The sequence below is a fragment of the Protopterus annectens genome, chromosome 14.part0 (genome assembly GCF_019279795.1).
Source record: "Protopterus annectens isolate FY-2018-M chromosome 14.part0, PAN1.0, whole genome shotgun sequence".
In the NCBI taxonomy this organism is placed as follows: Eukaryota; Metazoa; Chordata; order Ceratodontiformes; family Protopteridae; genus Protopterus; species Protopterus annectens.
This window is the reverse complement of record NC_056748.1, coordinates 523,011,283-523,034,382: the sequence shown is the minus strand read 5'-3', so window position 1 is coordinate 523,034,382 and position 23,100 is coordinate 523,011,283. Positions and strand designations below refer to the sequence as shown.

At 40.9% G+C, this 23,100-nt stretch overlaps 1 protein-coding gene across 1 annotated transcript in view; it reads left to right on the top strand.

Annotated features, from left to right (window-relative positions):
* The window catches only part of HK1 (hexokinase 1), a 623,778-nt gene extending 616,492 nt beyond the window's left edge, over positions 1–7,286 (top strand). Inside the window, exon 18 of the mRNA XM_044056279.1 lies at positions 5,716–7,286. Within this exon, the coding sequence (XP_043912214.1) occupies positions 5,716–5,860 (145 nt within the window). The 3' untranslated portion in view covers positions 5,861–7,286. The remainder of the gene's footprint in view (positions 1–5,715) is intronic.
* Positions 7,287–23,100: the final 15,814 nt, after the last annotated feature.

Here is a 23,100-nt window from a genome sequence, read left to right as displayed (position 1 = left end):
TTAGTGGTTTTGCATATGCTTGTTCTACTACGTATAAAGTATATTATGTTGTGGTCACTTAAGGTGTCTGGGAGACTGCCTGTGTGAGGGTACAATGTGGGGTTGTTAGTTAGGACCCAGTCAAGAATGGATTCCCTTTTAGATTTTTTATCACATCTAGTTGGAATTTGGACTAGCTACTGGTAGCCATGGAGATTTATTAGATTACTTGGTGGCTCTGATATACAGGTGAACCAATCTAGGTTGAAGTCCCCCAGAATAAGGGTTTCTTGTGAGTATGTGGAAGAACACCAGGATAAGAAGTCTTCAAGGCTAGCAGGTGTATTACCAGGTGGACTATAGATCACAATTGTGGTGATGACCTTTTTAGGGTGAAGTTGAAGTTGTGAGATAAGTATGTCCCAATTATTGGGGGAGGGATAGGAGGTTGGTAATTGACAGACAGTTAAGTTGGACTTGTAGAGTAAGGCAGTTCCACCCCCTTTACGAAGTGGTCTGTCTTGTCTAACGATATTGTAGCTGGTAGGGAGAACTTCTGAGTTAGCTATGTTTTTATTTAGCCAGGTTTCTGTTAAAGTAACTATGTCTGGGGAGTAGTGTGCTATTGTGGCCTGGAGTTCAGGGATTTTATTTTTGATACTTCTAATATTAATATTTTGCATTAAAAGATGGTTGGTTTTGCTGCTGTTGTTGACTTGCCCAGGGATGAAGAAAGTGGGGGTGTTATGTTCTGACATTTGTGTTGGAGCAGTTTGTGTTGGACAGGATGGATTTGGGCCTGGGTTGGTGTGGATATCCCCACTTATGGTGAGCCTGGAGTTAAAATGGTTATACAGATGATGGAGTTTGGTGAGGAGTGTGAGAAAGTACTGTGTTTTTTTGGAGTAGGAATGAGAGCATATGTGTTTAGTTCTGAATTGGTCCGTTATGTAGTTCTTGAATAACTGTGGGCAGATATTATTATAATGTGTGGTGTCTGTATACGAGAGTGCATAATGCAGTGTTGTGCCACTAAGTTTAGGGATATTGCTAGAGTGATAACTTTTGGTGTTGTAAAGAATTATGAGAAGACAGACTAGACTTAGTTGTGTGATAGTCATGGTTATAAAGTTTAAGTTGTTTCTAGGTGGGGGGTCTGAATAGGAATTATAGAGTTGCACTATATGTGGATGGGGAAGTAGTGTGGGTGATGTGAAAAATGCCTAGTGGGAATGAAGAGTGATTGGGAGTATTTTGTGTGGAACAAGTTGGTGTGGTATAATGTGATATGACTTGAGGAGCTGTGATTGATGGAGATGATGTGAGGGTGAGCTGTGGGTGTGGCTGTGATTACTATAAATGTAGAGGTAGTGGGGGCGGGAAGGAATAGGGGACAGGGCAGGGAGCGGAGAGAGCCTGAGCATTAGCGAGGGCGAACGGAGCAGGGCAGAGCCAACCAAGACAAGAGAAAAAAGTAAGTATTACTTTACAAATCTGAACACTTTTAAAACAGATTCCTGAGGTCTAATGGCTTACCGGCAAGCAGAATGTAATTGCTGAAGAGCACTTGTGTCCTGGTGGGAGACTAGAAATTTAAAGATGGCTCCATGCTCAGCAGGATTCTAATATAGACTTTGTATTGGGGGAGGGAGATAGCACAAGGGGTGTAAACCAGGTGGAATGCAAAGAAACCAGAGAGGCAATCAGTGGAAATCAGTGAAGGCCTCAGAGGGGGTAAGTAATAATTCAAACTACCTGTAAAGTGAAGGAGAGAAGAGACAGCAAAGTTTATTAAGGTTGGGAGTGTGTCTTTACATTGACTTGCTGATTAGTAACCAATTTATGCACAGATTAGAGTAGGGAGATACATTAGCAATGAAGGGGAATGTATAGAGATGCAAATAAACAGGTGGGCTTCCAAGTGATAAAAACTAAGGCAGAAAGCACTGAGAGGGCTGCTTGATGGTTAATTTAGTCACAGGGATATGAATTAAATGTATACTGTCTATTGGACAGTTAGGATTACTGTACTAGTAGGGGGGCACAAGGCTACAACAGTCAGTTTTATTAGCAAGCTGAGAACTACTAAGAAATACTGCTAATGTAATAGCTTCACTCTCATAAAACATACAAGTAGAATGCCTGGGTGGACTGACCCTGCTCTTGAGGCTCAAAATGTATATCCTTGTTTAGTTTGCAGTACTGATTCCTTCTTATACTGTATGGGTGGAGTGGCAGCCGCAGACTGCAGATTTGCTTGAGTGTGCTCCTGCTTTTGAGGCTCAAAATGTATATCCTTTATAAGAATAATATTTAACATGTGTCCCTATTTTGGGGCCTCTGTCTCTCCATTTTGTCAGTCTTTGTCCAGGTGTCTTGTGCTAAGAGGTTGAGAGGTATGTTGTCTTATGTTTATCCTTTTTTGATTTTTATGTATGAGCTTAGTTACTTGCAAATAGGCTGACCTGATGTTATCAAGGATAAATAAAGTTGAAAGTCTGTGCAATGTTTATATACCTTAAAAATAAAAATAGAAAATATCTTCAGAGAGATGGGAAAATAAGAACAAAGCCCAGAAAAAAAATAACAACGATGACTCTAAGTATGATGGCTCCACTAGAAAGCTGATAAAACTTGAACATAAAAGGTGTACAAGATTCATAAACATTGTGCCTCATGGTATAGGACTGGTACAGAGTAGAAAAGCATGCCTAAATCAGTAGTGATTCATAAAGATAGTTGCAGTCAGGTAAGACCTTGTACTCAGTCTTACCACATTTAGCCCTCATAAAAATAATCACCCCAAGGTCATACAAAATTCAGAGACATCACACCAGCTGTGTAGATGCTGGTACCAGCTACATAGGTTATAGGAGTGGAACTGCATACCTACAATTGATATAGCTTCTCTAACTATGTCAATCCTCCTTCCGTGATATCTTTTTCAGCATGAGGAGATGAGCAGCACATCTGCAATAAATTAAAAAAAAATCCTTTTTCATGGTGGGAAAAACTTGAATGGCAGCAAAGTTCCCTATGGTGCAGGCTACCCCACTGTCATAACCACAACTTTACCTTTCCTCACCCACAGCATGGCACTGCAGAGCTCCCACCAGGTGGTGCTTCTTGAGCACCACACCTGTCAGTGTGTGGTGCAATGGTTGTGTTTTCACGTCACAGCAAGAGGTTCTCCGGTTCGATTCTTGGCTGGGGTGCCTTCTGTGCAGAGTCTGCATGTCCTCCCTGCGTTTGTGTGGGTTTCCTCCAGGTGCTCCAGTTTACTCCCATGTTAGAAAGACATGCGTCTGGAGTGTTTCTCCCTGGGCCTCCACTGAAAATTGGCTTAGTTTCAAGTTGGACTTTCCCAATAAATAAATGTTAATTAAAAAAAAAAAATTGTTATATTGTAGTAATTACCCTAGCTCCAATTTAATGCCTACCAAATTACATTTTTTTAAATGTTGTTCAACCTTCAACGAAGGCACGCCCATTTACGCATGTCTTTGGAACGCCCACCCAACCACGGGGAGGACATGCAGACTCCACACAGAAGGCACTCCCCGCACTCCAGCCGAGAATCGAACGAGAGAACCTCTTGCTGTGAGGCAACAACGCTACCGCTGCACCACCACGGAAGAAATGTCAGAGCACAGGGAGCAGGAAACAACTACTTAGCAAGGATACTTTACTACCTAGCTGCTTAGTCACTACTAAGTAACTGTTCTCTACTTTGCTGTGTGCCTCTGTTATGCTACATGAGATTTCATTCCCCTCCCCATCTGGAGCATCACTGCTCATATCATTCACAGAAACTAACAGACATGTGTAAACCAATGGCATTACTGTGGTTGTATCCTCAAAAGTGACAACGAATGTCAGTGTACTAAGTACAACGTGCAGAATGCTTTTATGCATCTGTGCACTTTATAAATCTTGAGGCCCTTTTTTTTACATTATTTTCAAAAAAATTCTCACAACTGCCAAAGCTTAACATTTTGAGCTCAAATTTTCGTGTACAGACCACTACTACTTCAACAGTGACAATGAATTTGTACAACTTAGATCCAAAACATCTTTTATGAAAATGACCGTGAAATAACATTACACAGTAGTTTGATAGAAGGGAGTCTAAAATGGCTACCTTGATAATAGTTGAATTCCGCAGAATAACCGTACATAACAATCATTTAGTTAAAATGTAAGCCTATAAAGCAAACATTATTTTCAGAAAATGCCGTAGCTCTGTAACTCTGTCAAAACTTTACATTTTCAGCTCATATTTTCAACATACCATCTGCAGAACTTTTGTGCAACTCATTCCAAAAGTGATTTACAAAAAAAAAAAAAAACTGCAAAATGACATTTACAAATGGAATTGCACAATGGTACAAACAGTTTGACAAAAAGGTCCTGAAAATAAGTACTGTGAAAATGTCATATTTAAATTTCACATAGTTAAAAAGTTACAACTGGCAGATAAACTGTTCTATGTAAAAATACACAACAAAACATATACTTATCATAACTAAATGTAAAATTCTTACTGCAGAGAAAAAAAAAACAAATGCCTTTTTTATAAGTCCAATAAGGCACTTAGTGTTGCGTATTGTACAGCTTTTACCATACAACTAGGGACAGTAAGACACTCACCCATTAGACTTGGGCCTCACAACACCCCTGGACCTGTGGAAACATTTTTACTTTGAACACCTGTATGTGTCTTATTGTCCATGTAATGCATACCCTGTTATGTAGTGTTGATTACATAATTTCCATTTTTTCATCTTTCTGTTCAAATACTATAGCAATAACCCATGCCTGGGTGTGGGTAATGCGGGATTTAGCCACGGTTGGCGTGGTTTGGTCCCGAGGGCGAAGCCCGAGGGACCAAACAAAGACAACCGTGGGTAAATCCCGCATTACCCACACCCAGAAGTGGGTTATTGCAATTATACTATGGCATTATTTAAGAAAAGAAACAATTACTTTTCTTAAATAATGGCATTGTATAATGCCTCTTTGCTGCCCTTCTACAGCTGTCTGGCATCCGCGGCAGTTCTGATGTACTGCGCATGCCTACGCAGTACATCAGAGCTGTGGCCAAAAGCAACGGAGAAAACAAGATCTCCATTGCTTTTTTACTGTTTCTCTATGTTAAATGGGTTTAACATAGCGAGACAGCTTTAAAATAAGCAATGGAGATGTCCGTTGCTTATTTTAAAGCTGTCTCGCCATGTTAAACCCATTTAACATAGCGAAACAGTAAAAAGCAATGGAGATCTTGCTTTCTCCGTTGCTTTTTTTTTAAACCTGTCTCGCTATGTTAAATGGGTTTAACATAGCAAGACAGCTTTAAAATAAGCAAAGGACATCTCCGTTGCTTTTTTTAAACCTGTGTCGCTATGTTAAACTCTTTTAACATAGTGAGACAGTGTTTTAAAAAAAGACTTGTACTAATGGAAAAAGTCCGGGCGACCGGACCTTTTTCCATTAGTATAAGTCGATTTACAATGTGCACGCTGGCCAATCAGCGTGCACATTTTGGAATATTAATGGGGGGTCATGGTATAATGGAAACTATGATTATGTGAACTGTGGGCCTTCTGCACTCTAGATCTGTTCTTTTCTCAGTGCAGCATCAACAAACAGGTGCCAATGTATTATGTGTTGCGATATTCAGATGTTTAATTACAACTGGAACTGAATTACAATGTTTTTTTTTTCTTCTCATTACAGCTTTTCTAAAATAATGAAGCACACAGTGAAAGAGCTTGCCCCAAAATGTGATGTAACCTTCCTTCTGTCTGAAGACGGTAGTGGTAAAGGAGCTGCCCTGATTACGGCTGTTGGTTGTCGACTTCGACAAATGGAACAGAAGTAAACTATGGAGTGTTACCTGTGAGCTGAACTCCGCATTCTTTGAGCACCTGCCTTCCTTTTTTGTACAGAAGTATAGTCCAGTCAGACATACCACAATGGGTGACCTCCTTAAAGCACACTGAACCTTGGACATGTATTGAAGGTCGTCATAAAAACAGGACTTGGATTCTACGCATAAAATGTCAACATTCTGTACCAATTATTTTGTGGTAGGATAACATTGTTAAGACAAAACAGAATAATTTAGAACTGTTGGGATAACCAGTCTAGCTACACCATGTGGATATAAATAGAAATGTGTAATTAAAATGACCAGCTGTTGACATGTATGCTAAACCAAGCTTACAGGATAGATGTTATTCACATTTTTGTCACATTTTGGGTCTGTGTTTGTGTTTATTGTTCAGAATTGCATTCTTCACTAGTAAGTTTCACTCTTCCGTACTTGGAAAGCAAGTCTTTCATATGAGATCAAATATTTATTAGTAGTCCTTGTTGCATTTCATAGCTTTGCCACAACTGTCTTTGTCATTATTAATTTATTTTATTTTATTTTATTTTATTTTTTTTTTTTTGTAAAATAGCACAGCACTCTGTATACCCAGTGTTTGACAACTCCTGGAAGTAAAACACTGGTGAAAAAGTAGATATATATTCAAAGATCAGTGTTTTGAAACTTGTCACTATTGTATCTGAATGTACTGATGTCTGTTATGAAAAGAGTAAAATAATACATAATTTGAAAAAAGTATACTGGTATGGAAGCATGTCCCTCTTAAACAGTGCTATGGCTGTAAGTTAAGAGGTTTAGTAAACTGACAAAGAGAAGGCACCCGTGGAATGAGAGGAAAGCATCTGGCACAGAAGGTCAAAAATCAACTACTTTTCCCAAGTAATTGTAGCAGATGAGTCAATACAAGATTGTCAGTGTGAGACTAGAACAGCATTAGTGAGACTGGAACAGCAGTAGCCGTGTCAGCTGTGTTTTCTGTCTTCATACCCGTTTGTTGTACCCAAGTCACAAATAAGCTCCACTGTCCAGTGTGTGACTCCTGTTGTTTGCCTTTGCTTCTATGAATGTGGTGCTGTGCTACATAGGATGCGGTGTATTGCAGAACATGTCTACCAAGGCATTATATCCACTGGTGGCAATGGCATGTTAGTGTGAGTTTTTTAATATCCTGTGATTGAATGTTGTGAGTGTGTAATGCGGATGATTTCTTTTGCAGGTTTAATGTCCAGACTACCTAAACAATGCATGCCTCACTGCTATAAAAGCAAGACAAGAGCTTATATTTTGCATACTAGTAGCAGGAGCACTAGTGTTAAAATGATATCTGTGAATATATTAAACTTTATTTTAATGTGCTTTGTGTATTTTAGGTATTTTTATGGCTTAACTTCATATAAAAATGTTACTTGCGGTATCTTGATTTATCAGTGTTTATTTATATGCAATACAGTTTAAACTTTTTGGGATATGTTCACTGCCTTGAAACTGAACTAGGAAAGTATGTTGTAATACATTTCTGTCATAATCAATGTCTTATTTCATGTTACTGTGTTTCTAATAACATGTATTCAGATTAAGAGAAAATCTTTAGATTAGATGTGCTTTGACTCTGTTAACAGTCCCATGTGTGCTTCATAATCATTCAGCTAAAGAAAGTTGCATCCTTGGTAACTAGATGGAGAAATCATTGACGCCTGAAGCCAACAGGTGAGTCTGCTGATCTGAAGTTTTCTGTTTCACCCTTCTGAATATCAGAGAAGTAGAAATGTCACAGCCAGTTTGCACAGAAAAAGCAATTTCCGTGAGCAGTTAAAAAGCACTTTAGGCGAAACAAAAACAAATACATTTTGAAATTAGTAGCTATATTTGTAACACATAAGTGTTGTAACTATCATTATTGTACTATATATATATATATATATATATATATATATATATATATATATATATATATATATATATAGTAGTCAGTGCTTTAGCAGGATATCGGCATCATTAATATACTGTACTGTTGCACTGTATATAGTAGTCTGTGCTTTAACAGGGTGTAGGTCTCATTAATATACTGTACTGTTGCAACTACTATCATTGCACTGTATATAGAAGTCTGTGCTTTAACAGGATGTAGGCATCATTAATATACTGTACTGTTGCTCTGTATATAGTAGTCTGTGCTTTAACAGGGTGTAGGCCTCATTAATGTACTGTACTGTTGCAATTACCATTGTTGCACTGTATATAGTAGTCTGTGCTTTAACAGGATGTAGGCATCATTAATATACTGTACTGTTGCAACTACCATCATTGCGCTGTATATAGTAGTCTGTGCTTTAACAGGATGTAGGCCTCATTAATATACTGTACTGTTGGAACTACCATCATTGCACTGTCTGTGCTTTAACAGGATGTATGCATCATAAGTTCATAGGTGTGTACTAGGCTAATGACCCTGGAGCCTTCACAAACTTAGCCCATAGGATTACCCTGACATCGTGCCACCTGACTTTAGTTCCCAGTGCCTCTGTCGAGTAGAGCCACTGGAGTGATCCCCGGAGTGAATTTTCTATTTCCCATCCACTCATCAAGATTTTTGTTGGAGGGTCAGTGAGATGCTCTGTTTGACATGTATGGGAAGTCAATTCCATAGCATGGGCAGTCTCTGGGTTATGAGCCTTTCCTTCCAGCATGTTCTGTTGATTGTGGTAATGAGGTTGAGGTCACTGGAGCATGTGGTGTGGAGGAACTGGAATTTTTTTCTTTAGATGTAGCATTTCTGACAGAGCTGGATCAGACATGACTTTGTAAGTCAAGCAGAGATCGCCTCTAAGCAGGTGATATTAGACAGAGAATAGTTGGAGTTTTTTGAGTCTGTCCATATAGGACAAGTGTTTAAGGCCTAGGATCCTCTTTGTTGGGTACTTTTGCAGCCTCTCCAGTTGTTGCAGGGTCTAGTGAGTTACATGCCAAATGAGACATTGTACTTGATGACTGGCCTAATGAGGGAAGAGTAGAGGAAGACAATGGCCTCTTTCTTCCTGGATGCAAAACCCTTAATAATGAGATGTGCCACATAGAAGGACTTTCTGACCACAGTAGCAATGTGGTGGTCAAAAGAGAGGCTGCTGTCAACCTGTGTTCTCAGATCTCTTATAACACCTTCTGCGTTCAGTGGACTACCATCGATGTGGTAATTCATGGGAACCAGGTTTTTCTCATTGGGGATGACGACACATTTTCTGACATTGAGCTTAAGGCCGTGGTTCTGACACCAGTCGGTAGTCTCAGTGAGGCCTTTCTGTGGGATGTCGACATCACTTGGGGAGTTAATAATAGCTCCCAATTTGCAACTGCGAACTTTGTCAGCCAGAGACCCTGTGTGTTGGCCTGGACTTCAGAGAAGTAGATACCAAACAGGAGAGGACCCAGGACCGAAGCCTGTGGGACTCCCAATTGTGACTGTTCAGCAGTTTGACTTGGAGTCCGCTGGTTTCACACTGTGGGTTCTATCTGTGAGCCAGTTTGCAACCCACCTAGTGATATAGGGGTTGATGCCTAGCTTAGTGAGTTTTTCTATGATTCCTGAATGGGGAATGGTATCACACGCCTTGGCCAGATCAACGTAGGCTGTATGAACCACTTTGCCTTCATCCACAGCTCTGGTGACTGACTCAAAGAAGTCGACCAAGTTGAGCAGGCATGATCTACCCTTCACAAAACCAAACTGTGTGGGATCCAGAGTTTGGAGATCCCCTATATCCTTGTTTATTAGGTCAATGATGATGCATTCCATAGCTTTGCATATCAGACTCGTCAGGCTAATGGAGCAATAGTTACCAGGGTCTGTAATTGCTCCTCCTTTGTGGGGAGGAATGACTGTAGCAGTGCGCTGTTCAGTAGGGACAAAGCCTGAGGTGAGGCTGTGATTGAACAGGGTACACAGGTGAGGTGACAGTTCACTGTGTAGTTCATGTAGAACACAGCCAGGGATATTGTCAGGTCCCATAGAAGCTGTAGTCTTGGCCTTGGACAGTGCTGTTTTAACCTGTGCAGCAGTAATACTGGGTGCATGGCAAGCTACTGGTATTGTGATTCGTCCTTTGGTGGGGTAAAGTTGGCACCACTTGCAGTATCTCAGAGCAAATCTGGGTAGTGCCATGGAGATTCTTTACATAACTATAGATGGCCTTGTGGTTGTCTTTACTATCTGCTGCAATTCTGTTTTCATACCTAGCTTTAGAGGATTTGATGAGGGATCTCAACTTTTTGATGAGGCTGATAAGGGAGTTTTTCAGTCTTGGGATTTCACCTTATTCCGCATCAGTTTCCTTCTTCCATTGTAGAGTTTGTTTATGGCAGGGGACCACCATATTGGCTTCCTTTTTTTGGAGGAGATCTTGGTTCTATTGGGTATGGTGAGATCCATTTGCGTACTTGTTTGTCCAGCGTATTGGTGTATGATTCGGCGGTCATGCATCTATTCTCCATTTGCATGGGTGCCATGAAGTTAGCCACCTCTGTTTTTAGGAGCCCAAAGTTAGCTTTGGAGAAGATTTTCATGGTGGTTACCTTTGGGCAGGGGTGAAAGGGATGTGGATTTCTAGGGTGATTAGTTTGTGGTTGGATCTAACCAGGGAGGAGTTAACTATTGGTGTAGAGCAACAGTCGCCCATGTTAGTAATGACCAGGTCAAGGATGTTGCTACCTCTAGTGGAGTTAAGAATGAGCTGGTCCAGGGCATTTGAATTAATAAATTCCAGGAAACGTTGGCCAAGTGTATTGGTACATGAGTAGTTTTCCCAGTTAATGGAGGGGTAGTTGAAGTCGCCCAGTATGAGAGTGTTAGGTTGGACCCTAATATTCTCCAATGTGCTTAGGAACGTGGAGTGTGAGTCTTGGGACATTGTTGGGGACCTATAGCAGGCTATGACCTGAATCGCTGTCTTACCCAATGTTAACTGCACCTGAAGTATCTCTGAAGTGTTATGCTGAGCTACCAGTCTGGAGGTGTGCACATCCCTTAAGAATATGGAAACATCACCACCTTTGGAGCTTCGGTCCAAGATCTAGGGCCGAAAGGTGTGGAATGAGTTATAACCTGGTAGTGCAGGGGTGCTTTCTGCTGCCTTGAACCAGGTCTCTGTTGCAGCACAAATGTCGATGTTCTCCATTTTAAGGAGTGCTTCGAGTGAGTGCATTTTTAGATTTAGACTTCTAGCATTGAGCAGCATGACCCTCAGATTGCATTTGTTTGTAGCTGTTACAGTGGTAAATTGATCTTTGGAACACTGCCTAAAAAAGGCACTGTAGGGGTGGCAAGAGCCTTGACCAGTATCCGGAAGCTCAGGGGTGACAGATGCAGGCCATCTCTGGCAAAGCATCGAGGTCTGTTAATCATGTCATACCAGGCACAGATACTAGATCCCCTAAGAATGACATCCGAAACTTAGCCAATTGTTGAAATCCATCATTTTCTGCTTGCACTGTGGTATCATTCTGGGTGATGGTAGGATGCTGCTCAGGGCTAGGGTCATACCCGCTTGGGCTACGTAATCCGAGAGCTCCTCCATGTCTCATCATGTAGTCCAGGGAGGTATGTCTCAGGTCATTCACACCCACATGTACAATGACAGAGTCATATTTGTAGCTGTTGTTGAGGGACCTGGGTACATGCGTTATGTCATGGATCCTGGCACCTGACAGGCAGCTAACTGTTACTTTCTCCTTACTCAACCTAGTGAGTGGGACATCAGTGTGCCTCACTATCGAGTCACCTATGACTAGTCTGTTGGGCATGCAGTTCTGCCTTAGGGGCTTTGGTTGAATGGCACACTGTTTAGTTGAGTTACGTGTCTCATGATTAGTGTTGTGTTGTGGTGGTCGAGTATGTTTCTGCCTTGGAGGTGTCTGCTGTTTGGGTAGATTTTTATTGAGATCCTTTGCAAAGCTGGGTGTGTGGTTTGTGTTTTTTTGTGAAGGCAGTGCTGATGTTCTTCATGTTTCACTGTTACAGTCATCACATTTGGGTTATCTGCTTGCAGTAGCCCTCAGTCGGTCTGATTATCAAAGTCTTGGGTCCTGTGTCGGTTGCTGTCTCATCCTCTGTGAAGTCAGGTAGTCAGGGGTATAAAGCATGCAGCCGATGCCATTACATCAGTCTTTCTTGCTGTGCGGTGTCCGAAGCAGAAGCAGTTCGCAAGTGCCAGTCGGCCGACTCCTGAAATTTTCATTTTCAAGTTTCAGAACCGAAGTCTTCAACTAAAGCTAAGTACCCCGTTGGGTAAACTTTTTCTTGCTCTAAACCGATGTCAGTAAAAGTCAATAATTGTATTTCTTGTGGAAAGCAAATATCTCATAAAGATTTTCATTTGTACTGTATTCCTTGCCTAGGCCCTGACCACAACGTACCTCACTGTCGGTTTTGTGCCTTATTTAAACCATGAACTATTCATCGTCGGTATATTTTTGCTTCTAAATATTTTCATGCTCGGTTCAGTTATCCAGATATGTCTTCGGTAAGCCACCCGACTACTGACATTCCGAAAAAACACAAAGGTAAAGACAGAGACAGACCGCCTAGGTCCAAAACTGCCAACGACGCTTCTCCTAAGCTAGTCGCCAGTTTGCCGGTACTCAGTGAGGCAGTGAGGCGCATTCGCAGCCCCCGATACCCGCTACTTCATATTCACAGGCCTCTGCTGAGACCCATTCAGAGTCCGGTATGCTGCAAGCTGCTTCAACTGTGGAACCTGCAGATGTCTCTACCTTGGATGGGTCCGGAACCGCTTTGCAGGCACCGGCTTCTGAGGGTGCATTCAGGCCTACGGACTTGCATATTAAACCGACGCCATCTTCTTCTTCAAAGTCTAAATCTCAAACCATGCCTAGAAAACTGACGCCCAGACTGCATGGTCATACCTCTATGCCTAAAAAAAAATGATAAGAATGGCTGAAGACCTTATTACTTTAATCAGGGGAAGCCAACCTTCCCCCTCTAAGAGACCTAGGACTGAATTTGCTTATGATACTTCTGACCTGGAGTCTGAAATTTCTGTTTCCTCTGATGACCAGGATTTACCCTTATCTACCTATGAGGATTCTGATGCAGAGGACTGTATTCCCTCTGCTTCCCCAGAGGATTTTTCTTTTGGTGAAACCTTGCATACTCTTAGGGAACATTTTCACCGGGAAAGCCAGGATTACTCTGATTCTAAAAAGAGGCGTAAAGATTTCTTACTCCTGCCCCAACACAGGTCTTTAGCTATCCCTCCTGTGCTGGACATTGTTGATGATGCCTTTTCAAAATCTAGCTTGGTCCCTGACTCTTCCTGCTCCCAGAAAACCTGATAGATATTACAGGGTTCCTGATTCTCACAAGTTTCTTTTTAAAAATCATACTGTGGATCCTGAGACCATTTCACAGGGACCCAAGGGCATTAAGGCTACTACGGCCAAAAATCCTACCCCCTCTGATAGTGATTCCAGGGCCCTGGATATATGGGGTAAGAAGGTATACACCACTGCTACCTTGGCCATCAGGGCCTTAAATTGCCAGTTTCATATGTTAAAGTATCAGCAGCATATTATTGGATTGCTTAAACAGAAAATTATGTTGATCCCTGATTGTGCAGAAAATAAGGATTCACAGGATTTAATGCATTCTGCTGAACAGGTTGGAAAACATACTTTGCAGTGTGGTTTTGATTCACTAGAGGCATCTTGCAGGGGTGCTGTCACAAGGTCTTTAATTAGAAGGCATGCTTGGCTTAAGGAGCAATCTTTGCCAGATCATGTTAAAACTAAATTGCTGGATGCTCCCTTAAATCAGGACCTCCTGTTTGGCAACAAAGCAGAAGAAGTTCTTAAAAAGATGGAGGAAAAAGCTAAATCTATGCAAACTGTTAAAGATTTCTTACAAGTGCAGCCTCCAAGATTCAGTAGGCATTGGCCCTCAAAAAATTGGTCCTTTCCTTCCTCTTCCAGGCCTTCTCAGTTCAAACCCAGAACCAGCAGAACAACCAGGCCTCAGTCCCAGGGTACACACAGGACTAAGCAGTGGGGGGCTCCCACTTTCAAATCAGGGAGTAGTAAGACTCCCCCCTATGGTAAACTGTCTCAGTGACTTATCTTTAAAACTTCCAAGCACTTCTCAACTGACTGCTCCTTTAGGGGGAACGATTGCTTTGCAAGCAAAAAACTGGGAACTCATTACCCAGGACAATGAGTTTTAAACATAGTTTCCCAAGGATACAGATTTCACTTCCACATGTTACCAACCCCAAACAATTGGCCAGATCTACCCCCAGATCAGTGGGCAGAGGCTCAAAAGCAAGTACTCTCTTAAGATTAGAGGCTATTCAGACTGTACCAGAAGAGGAAAAGGGACAAGGTTTCTACTCAAGACTCTTCCTGGTACCCAGAAAAGACAACCCATGGCACCCTATCCTGGACCTTTCTATCCTAAACACCTTTTTGGTGATGCCAAAATTCAAGATGCTAACTCTTCACCAGTAGCTTCCCATGATAGGCAAAGATGCCTGGTTGGCAACACTGGATTTAAAGGAAGCCTACCTGCACATCCCAATCAGGGAATCTTGCAGAAGATACCTATGCTTCAAAGCAGGCTGCATGCACTATCAGTTCTCTGTACTGCCCTTTGGCTTATCTACTGTGCCCAGGGTATTCACAAAGTGCCTAGCTCCAGTCGTTGCATTTTGCAGGCAAAGAAATATTCAAATATACCCATACCTGGACGATTGTCTAATTCAGGCAGAAAGCCAGGACATACTTCTGAATCATCTGGCATTTGTACAAAAGGTGCTAACTTGTCTGGGGTACACCATAAATGAAAAGAAATGACAGCTGGTACCCTGTCAACAAATTATATTCCTGGGAGCAAGCTTGAACACAACTTCCCAGATGGCTTTCCTCACGCCAGAGAAACAAATTCATTTGACAATTTACTTCAGACTAGTGGCCACAAAACTCCTGCTGTCTGCAAGGCAAATACTGCAAGCCTTGGGGATCATGGCCTCGCGCATTCTACTAATTCCATATGCAAGACTGCATATGAGGAAACTACAATGATATCTAAAAAGCCTATGGTGTCAGCATTCTCAGGATCTAGAAGCAATGATTCCTATCATACCTTGCCTATGGTTATAATTACTTTGGTGGCAGAGGCCTCCACCAGTACAAGGGATTACCATTCATTCTACCCCCTGTTGCCCAAACCCTAACAACAGATGCAGCAGACCATGCATGGGGGGCTCACCTGGCAGGGAAGTGCATTCAGGGCAAATGGAACCCAAGTCAAATGCACCTGCATATCAATCAAAAAGAAATGTTAGCTGTACAGAATGCTCTGACAGCCTTCAAGGACCACATTCTTCCAGGAGAATTAATGGTAAAGACGGACAACACCACTGTTATGTGGTACATAAACAAGCAGGGGGGTATCCATTCTTACCCCCTCTGCAGACTAGCCATGGCTTTGTGGAACACAGCCTTGAGCTACCAAGTGCATCTACAAGCTCAATTCCTGCCAGGAAAACTAAATACACTGGCAGACGAACTAAGCAGAAATCTAATGGACCCACATGAGTGGAAAGTGGAACTAAAGACTTTCAACATGTTGATAAACGAATGGGAGATCCCAGATATAGACCTGTTTGCCTCCCCCCAGAACTACCAATTGGACAGATTCTTCACAAAGACTCCCCACAAACAAGCTTGGAAAGTGGATGCTCTGTCCTTCAGCTGGAAAAATCTATCAGTGTATGCCTTTCCTCGTCTGCCTCTTCTCTTCAGAGTACTACTAAAGATCATACTGGACAAACCAAGGATGATACTGATTGCACCAGACTGGCCACGCCAACACTGGTACCCCCTCTTGAGTAGTGTGTCACAGCTAGCCCCATGGCACCTGCCTTAGACCCCCTACTGTGCTGTCACAGCAGGGGGGCCAGATTCCGCACCCCCAGCTTCAAACCCTGAACCTGGCAGCCTGGCTAATTACCTAATGCCCCCGTTGCCATCCCTCAGTAAACAAGTGTTGACTGTCATTTTGGAGGCAAGGAGGCCTAGTACTAGAAAATCTTATGCTGAAAAATGGAAAAGATTCTGTGCCTGGAACCAAACTCAAGGGATGGCCACAACAGCGCCAAATATACCTCAGATTCTTCAATACTCCATCAAAATTCACGCCTCAGCCATTTCAGCTCATTACAACACAGAACCACCCCTCTTTCCTCACCCGCTGCTCAAGCAGTTTTTCAGAGGGGCCAAAAACTTAAAGACCACCCAGAACAGCCCCAACTTCAGCCTGGTACTTTAACTTTGTATTGGAAAAACTCACTCTGCCTCCTTTTGAGCCACCTGCAAGTGCAGAGTTAAAATTCCTTTCTTGGAAAACAGCTTTCCTTTTAGCAATCACTTCAGCAAGAAGGGTATCTGAATTACAGGCCCTTATGGCAGTGGAGCCTTTCATTATTTTTCATGTGGACAGGGTATCCCTCAGGACCAATCCCTCCTTCATGCCCAAGGTGGTATCCAGTGTGGGCTCTTAATCCATTCATTTGCCAACCTACTTTGGTAATCCACAGAATAAAGGGGAACGGATACTGCACTCCCTAGATGTGCACAGACAACTTATATTTTACTTGGACATGACTAAACCTCAAAGGAAATCTGAACAACTACTGGTGGCATTTGCTGCAGGGGCAGAGGGGAAGGCTATTTCAAAACAAACCATTTCTAAATGGATAGGCCATTGCATTCATTTCTGCTATAAGCACCACGAAAAACCTATCCCACAGAGGATTAGACCCCATTCAACCTGGGCTGCATCTACCTCTACAGCCTTTCTCAGGGGTGTCCCTACCAAATACATCCTAGAAGCTGCTACTTGGAGTTCTGGACATACCTTCACAAAGCATTACCATTTGCCAATTTTGTCTAAATCCAGAGCTGGCTCTGCCACTGCAGTCTTGCAGGGCCTTATAGCTGGTCCTAATGCTATCTAACTCCTCCTCCCATCCTTATCTTTGGGAATATACCCAAATGTGATGACTGCAACAGTGAAACATGAAGAACATAGTACAGGTGTGTACATTTACCATAAATGTAGATGTTCAAGTGTATTCACTGTTGCAGTCCTGGTTACCCTCCCTCCAGCCCCCTGATTTCTTTTTGGCTATACCTCTACGCTCCTTTACTATGTTTTAAAAGCTTTTTGGTGTATTTGCTTTTTTGTTGGCGGTGTAACCTTGTGTGTGTGTGTATGTGTATATATATATATATATATATATATATATATATGTATTTAATTGCTTCCCATTAGGGGGGCACCTGACATCTGGGCCAAGAAAAAAATGATGTAATGGCGTCGGCTGCATGCTTTATACCCCTGACTACCTGACGTCACGGAAGATGAGACAGCAACCGACGCAAGACCCAAGACTTTGATAATCAGGCCGACTGAGGGGTACTGCAAGCAGATAACCCAAATGTGATGACTGCAACAGTGAATACACTCAAACATTTACATTTATGGTAAGTGTACACAACTGCACTGTGTGTGTTCTGGAGGACTATGTGTTCCATGTGATGTGGTGCAAGTGTTGACCTTCTCCTCTTGACCAGCTATTCCGGTCTTGGCTGGAGAGTGCGTGGCTTCCAATTTGGATATATAAGTGCATTTCTCACAAGTCTGAGTGTTGGGAGGTAGGAGGAGAGGGTTGTCGGTGTACATGAGGCAGTTGCTACATTGCCTCAGGATGCCCAAGTTCACCAGGTTAATAGGAGAAACCACAGGGAACTGATCTTTAGACATGCCTGGATGGGTGGGTATTAATAAGTACTGGAGCTGTTTCCTTGTAGAACATTTAGTACTGTTAGCACTTTTGTGTGTTAAAATAATTGCTACAAGAAGTCTGGTAAAGTGCTAGACTAATAAGCTAGTAAAAGTGCAGAAGAGGAGAAAACTAGCAGTTCTAAAGGAAAAATTGGAGAGCAGACTTTGGCACCGATCAGAAACTGCAAACAGTCCTGGAAACAGCAAATCTGTATCTGGACTTGACTAGTTACAGGAAAGGTGAGAAACAAGCACAAATGCGGGCTTTTAAACCAGAAGTTGAAAGAGATGGAAAAAACTGCCTAACTGGCCAATAAACTTCACTTTCTGGGCCAGTAACCACTCCTGTTGTGGTAGATAGGCTACCTAGTGCTTACCACTCCCAATGATAAGCTAGAAAGCTTCCCTGCAACATAGACAGGCTTGGGAGGCTCAGAAGCTTACAAACAGTCCTGGATACAGCAAATCTGTATCTGGACTAGACTAGTTACAGGAAAGGCAGGATAAGGACAAACTCAGGCTTTTGAACCAATAAGTTGAAAGAGATGGAAAAACTGCCCAAACAGCCAATAAACTTAATTTCTGGACCAGAAACCACTCCTCTTGTGGTAGATAGGCTACCTAGTGCTTACCACTCCCACTGACAAGCTAGAAGGCTTCCCTCTGACACAGAAAGGCTTGGGGGGCTCAGAAGCTTACAAACAGTCCTGGATACAGCAAATCTCTATCTGGACTAGACTAGTTACAGGGAAGATGGGAAACAAGCGCAAATGCGGCCTTTTAAACCAGAAGTTGAAAGAGATGGAAAAAATATACTGTACTGTTACAACTACCGTCATTGCACTGTATATAGTATATATAATAGTCTGTGCTTTAACAGGATGTAAGCCTCATTAATATACTGTACTGTTGCAACTACCATCGTTGCACTGTATATAGTAGTCTATGCTTTAACAGGATGTAGGCCTCATTAATATACTGTACTGTTGCAACTACCATCGTTGCACTGTATATAGTAGTCTGTGCTTTAACAGGATGTAGGCCTCATTAATATACTGTACTGTTGCACTGTATATAGTAGTCTGTGCTTTTAACAGGATGTAGGCCTCATTAATATATTGTACTGTTGCAGCTACCATTGTTGCACTGTATGTAGTAGTCTGTGCTTTAACAGGATGTAGGCATCATTAATATACTGTACTGTTACATCTACCATCGTTGCACTGTATATAGTATATATATATATATATATATATATATATATATATATATATATATATATATTAGTCTGTGCTTTAATAGGATGTAGGCCTCATTAATATACTGTACTGTTGCAACTACCATTGTTGCACTGTATATAGTAGTCTGTGCTTTAACAGGATGTAGGCATCATTAATATATTGTACTGTTGCCACTGCCATCGTTGCCCTGTATATAGTAGTCTGTGCTTTAACAGGATGTAGGCATCATTAATATACTGTACTGTTACAACTACCATCGTTGCACTGTATATAGTATATATAATAGTCTGTGCTTTAATAGGATATAGGCCTCATTAATATACTGTACTCTTGCAACTACCCTCGTTGCACTGTATATAGTAGTCTGTGCTTTAACAGGATGTAGGCATCATTAATATATTGTACTGTTGCCACTACCATCATTGCACAGTATATAGTAGTCTATGCTTTAACAGGATGTAGGCATCATTAATATACTGTACTGTTGCAGCTACCATTGTTTTACTGTATATAGTAGTCTATGCTTTAACAGGATGTAGGCATCATTAATATACTGTACTTTTGCACTGTATATAGTAGTCTGTGCTTTAACAGGATGTAGGCATCATTAATATACTGTACTGTTACAACTACCATCGATGCACTGTATATAGTATATGTAATGGTCTGTGCTTTAACAGGAAGTAGGCCTCATTAATATATTGTACTGTTGAAACTGCCATTGTTGCACTGTATATAGTAGTGTATGATTTAACAGGATGTAGGCATCATTAATATACTGTACTGTTACAACAACCATCGTTGCATTATATATAGTATATATAATAGTCTGTGCTTTAACAGAATGTAGGTATCAGTACTGTGCTATATTTTAGAGCCTGTGCTATAACATGATGTAAGTACCATTACCGTACTGGTTGTTGTAGCCAGTCCTATAACCTGATGTATGTATTGCTACTGTACTGTATTTTGTAGTATGTGCTTTAACATGAAGGCATGTGATTTTAAAGCAAAGTCCTTAACATTATCCCCATCAGGTTTTTTGCAGTGTGCTTCTTGAACTTCTGCTGACTTCATTTACAGTGTTAGATTCTGAGAACCATTTTTCTTTGTATGTGAATGTGTGTGTGGGGGGGCATTTACTGTGTTTAGTGTTGTAGTTTTACAGCTAAAGTCACACTCGTTGTAACAGTTTAACAAATTTATAGATAACAAGAGCAGAGTGTGAATATACATATTTTCTTTATAAAATGCTGAACTGGAGGTAAGGCTGTCAAAGATAGGTTCAGTTTCCTTTAATTCATTTTTTCACTACTACTCTCCCAGTTTATTTTGCTGTTTTCATTCAAGCTAGCCATGATACCTGCACCTTTATCTCATTTGTTTTACATAGGATGGGGTGTTATGTCAGTTGACACCAGTTCTTTCTATTCAGAAATACTCTCCCTTATTTATTTAATCTGTGTAGTCAGGTACTAACCTCAAGTCCAGGGACAAGACCAAGATTTAAAAAATAAGTAAAAAGTAACAGATGGCAGAGATTAAAATGTGAATGTGCAAAGATTGATGCAGATGTGATTGCAAAGCTAGTGCATTTGCTGAATGTGCCTAAAGAAGGTGTCATAGGCATACTTCTTTCTGTGGACCCACAATGATGTGGTAAATGTAAATGTATTGGTTGAGAGAGTAAAGTGTATTAATTCCAGGATGCTGCACTGCCCATGGAAAACTCATGGCTGCAGGTGTCCAGTTAGCGGAGTGGGGACTGAAGGTAAGTATGTGTCAGGGGAAAGAGAATGAAGTGTCTGTTGGGTTGTGAAAGACTTTATGTGACAGTATAACAGCTGAAATGTAGGAATGTAAGTCTCCAATGGTGGGTGATTAGATGACAGTGCTTGGTGAACAGTAACCAATCTGCTGGGGGTGGGGATTGGGATAATCAGTGTGTATGAGAGCAGAATAAACTAGCAGACTTCAGTACGGTTTAGAGTCAGGAGCAGGTAGAAAAAGTTACAGTCTGTTCGCAAGGGAGACTGATAAAGCATTTTAGCAGAGTAAGTAAAAAAATGCTCTTAGAACATTTTAGCCAAGAGATACCTGTGGAGAAACAGTTTGTTTTGAATGATAGAAGTTAAGCCACGGTCACGTGCTTAAAGCAGGACAGAGTTCCAATCTTATGAGAACAGGTAAAAGCTGTAATCTTGCTGGGAGGTGCTTGTTGAAATCTGGAAGGGTTGCCACAGCACACCACTTTGGTTTTGTTGGGGTTTGGCATACTTTGTACATCAGATGCTTGCTAATCTCAATGTCATGTCTGAATTTTTTACTTAGTCTAGCAAGGACCTGGTCATACCCAAGTTTGGCAACATCAGCATGTGTGATACAGCTTGGATGTTACGGTAATCTAGCACAAGACAGCTTATAAATCAGGAAAAGAGCTAAGAACCCAATGTGGATTCTTGGGGGATATCGGAAGTTAAGTAGTGCTTCCCTGAAGGAAGGAAGATGGACCAACACTTTCTATGTTTCAGAATGCTGGCAAGCCAAGCAATCCTTTTGACTTGGAGTTCAGTATGTAGGGACTCAAGTCAACATCAAAGGGTGAGAGAAGGATAAAAGGCCTTTATTAAACCAGCAAACAAAGCTGCCAGTCACATTACCAAGTCATACATTTTAATAGTTAAGGAACAGCCTAGCAGTCTTGTTGCTGTGACTTTAAGAAAATCTGTGATACCCATTGCATAAAAGGTGCAGACTTGTCCATTGAACTGTGTGGAAGCCACCAACTGTAGACATTTTCTCATGGGTGATAACAAACTTGAGTAGAGCTTTTGGAGGAGGCAACCTCTGTGTTTTGGGGTGTTATCATGACATGCTTTTAGATGTTAGGAAGTATGATTGGAAATGTTAATATCCTAAACATATACAGATGAGGAGCAGAGATGATCCTGAGGAACAGAGAATGCAGCCTTGGTGACATAGGTCTCAAGAAAGGAAATAATGATCTTTATAGAGGTCTTAATGAGTAAACTTTAACTACAAAGTCACTGGGTAGACTGTTCCAACACATCAGGTAAAGGTTGAAGATTGCAGTGGGTAGATGTGGACACAAGAGTACATACATTGTAAGCTCTGCAAGGTGGGATGGGTTAGAAAATCTAAAGTTAGTGGGCCAACGATGTTGGGTTTGTCTTGGAAACTATTTACACTAATGAAGTTTGTTTTCTTCTTCATGTTAAAGGAGTTACAAAGGTGCACATACTGTCTGCTACCAAATAGAGTAACCAAATAGGCAGATGCTTCTGTTGCACTGATACATTTGTAACAAGCTTTTACTACACTTTGTAATGTTTAGTACAAAACAGTAGGTGTTATTTATTCTCTACAAACCAGTGAAGCAATACCAAAAGCCAAAGACCGAAAAACAGGTAATCAGGTAATCCACAAATAGTCACAGTAGTCCCAAAATAGTGTCCTGAACGTAAGTTTATTTTCACAAAGACAAACGTTTTCGTTACTATTAAGACAGTAACTTCTTCAGAGAAACTAACAAGAAAAAAGCGCCAATATTTAAACTTGCAGTGGCGTCAATACGTGAACCCAACGTCACAATAGTTACGTGAAACCATTCACTAAATTTTGTCTAAATACAACATTTTAGGAACTAAAACCTAGTAAAAAAGTTTTATAAATATGTTTATATTTAAAATATTATAAAAGTGTATTTTAAAAATTGTTAAAAAAGTTTTTATTAAGAAAATTTTTAAAAGACAGTTATAAGTGTGAGCTGGCATTCACAATCTACTATTAATAAATGGAAAATACACAAAATATATATATATATATATATATATATATATATATATATATATATATATATATATATATATATACATATATATACACTCAGGAAATACACAAAAAACAATTACTTGTACACTAGTTAAAAACACGTTAAATCTATCTAGTGTCTAGTTGTGCATATCATCTATTACTGTATTAGGACAATGTCTCATCTCTTAAACTGGTGTTTTCAATATAGGTGGTTGCACTTTAAAAGTTACAGTATAGAGTACACATGAGTAATCTCAAAAAGCTTTTCAATTTCAATATGCTAATTATATTAAAATTTTCAT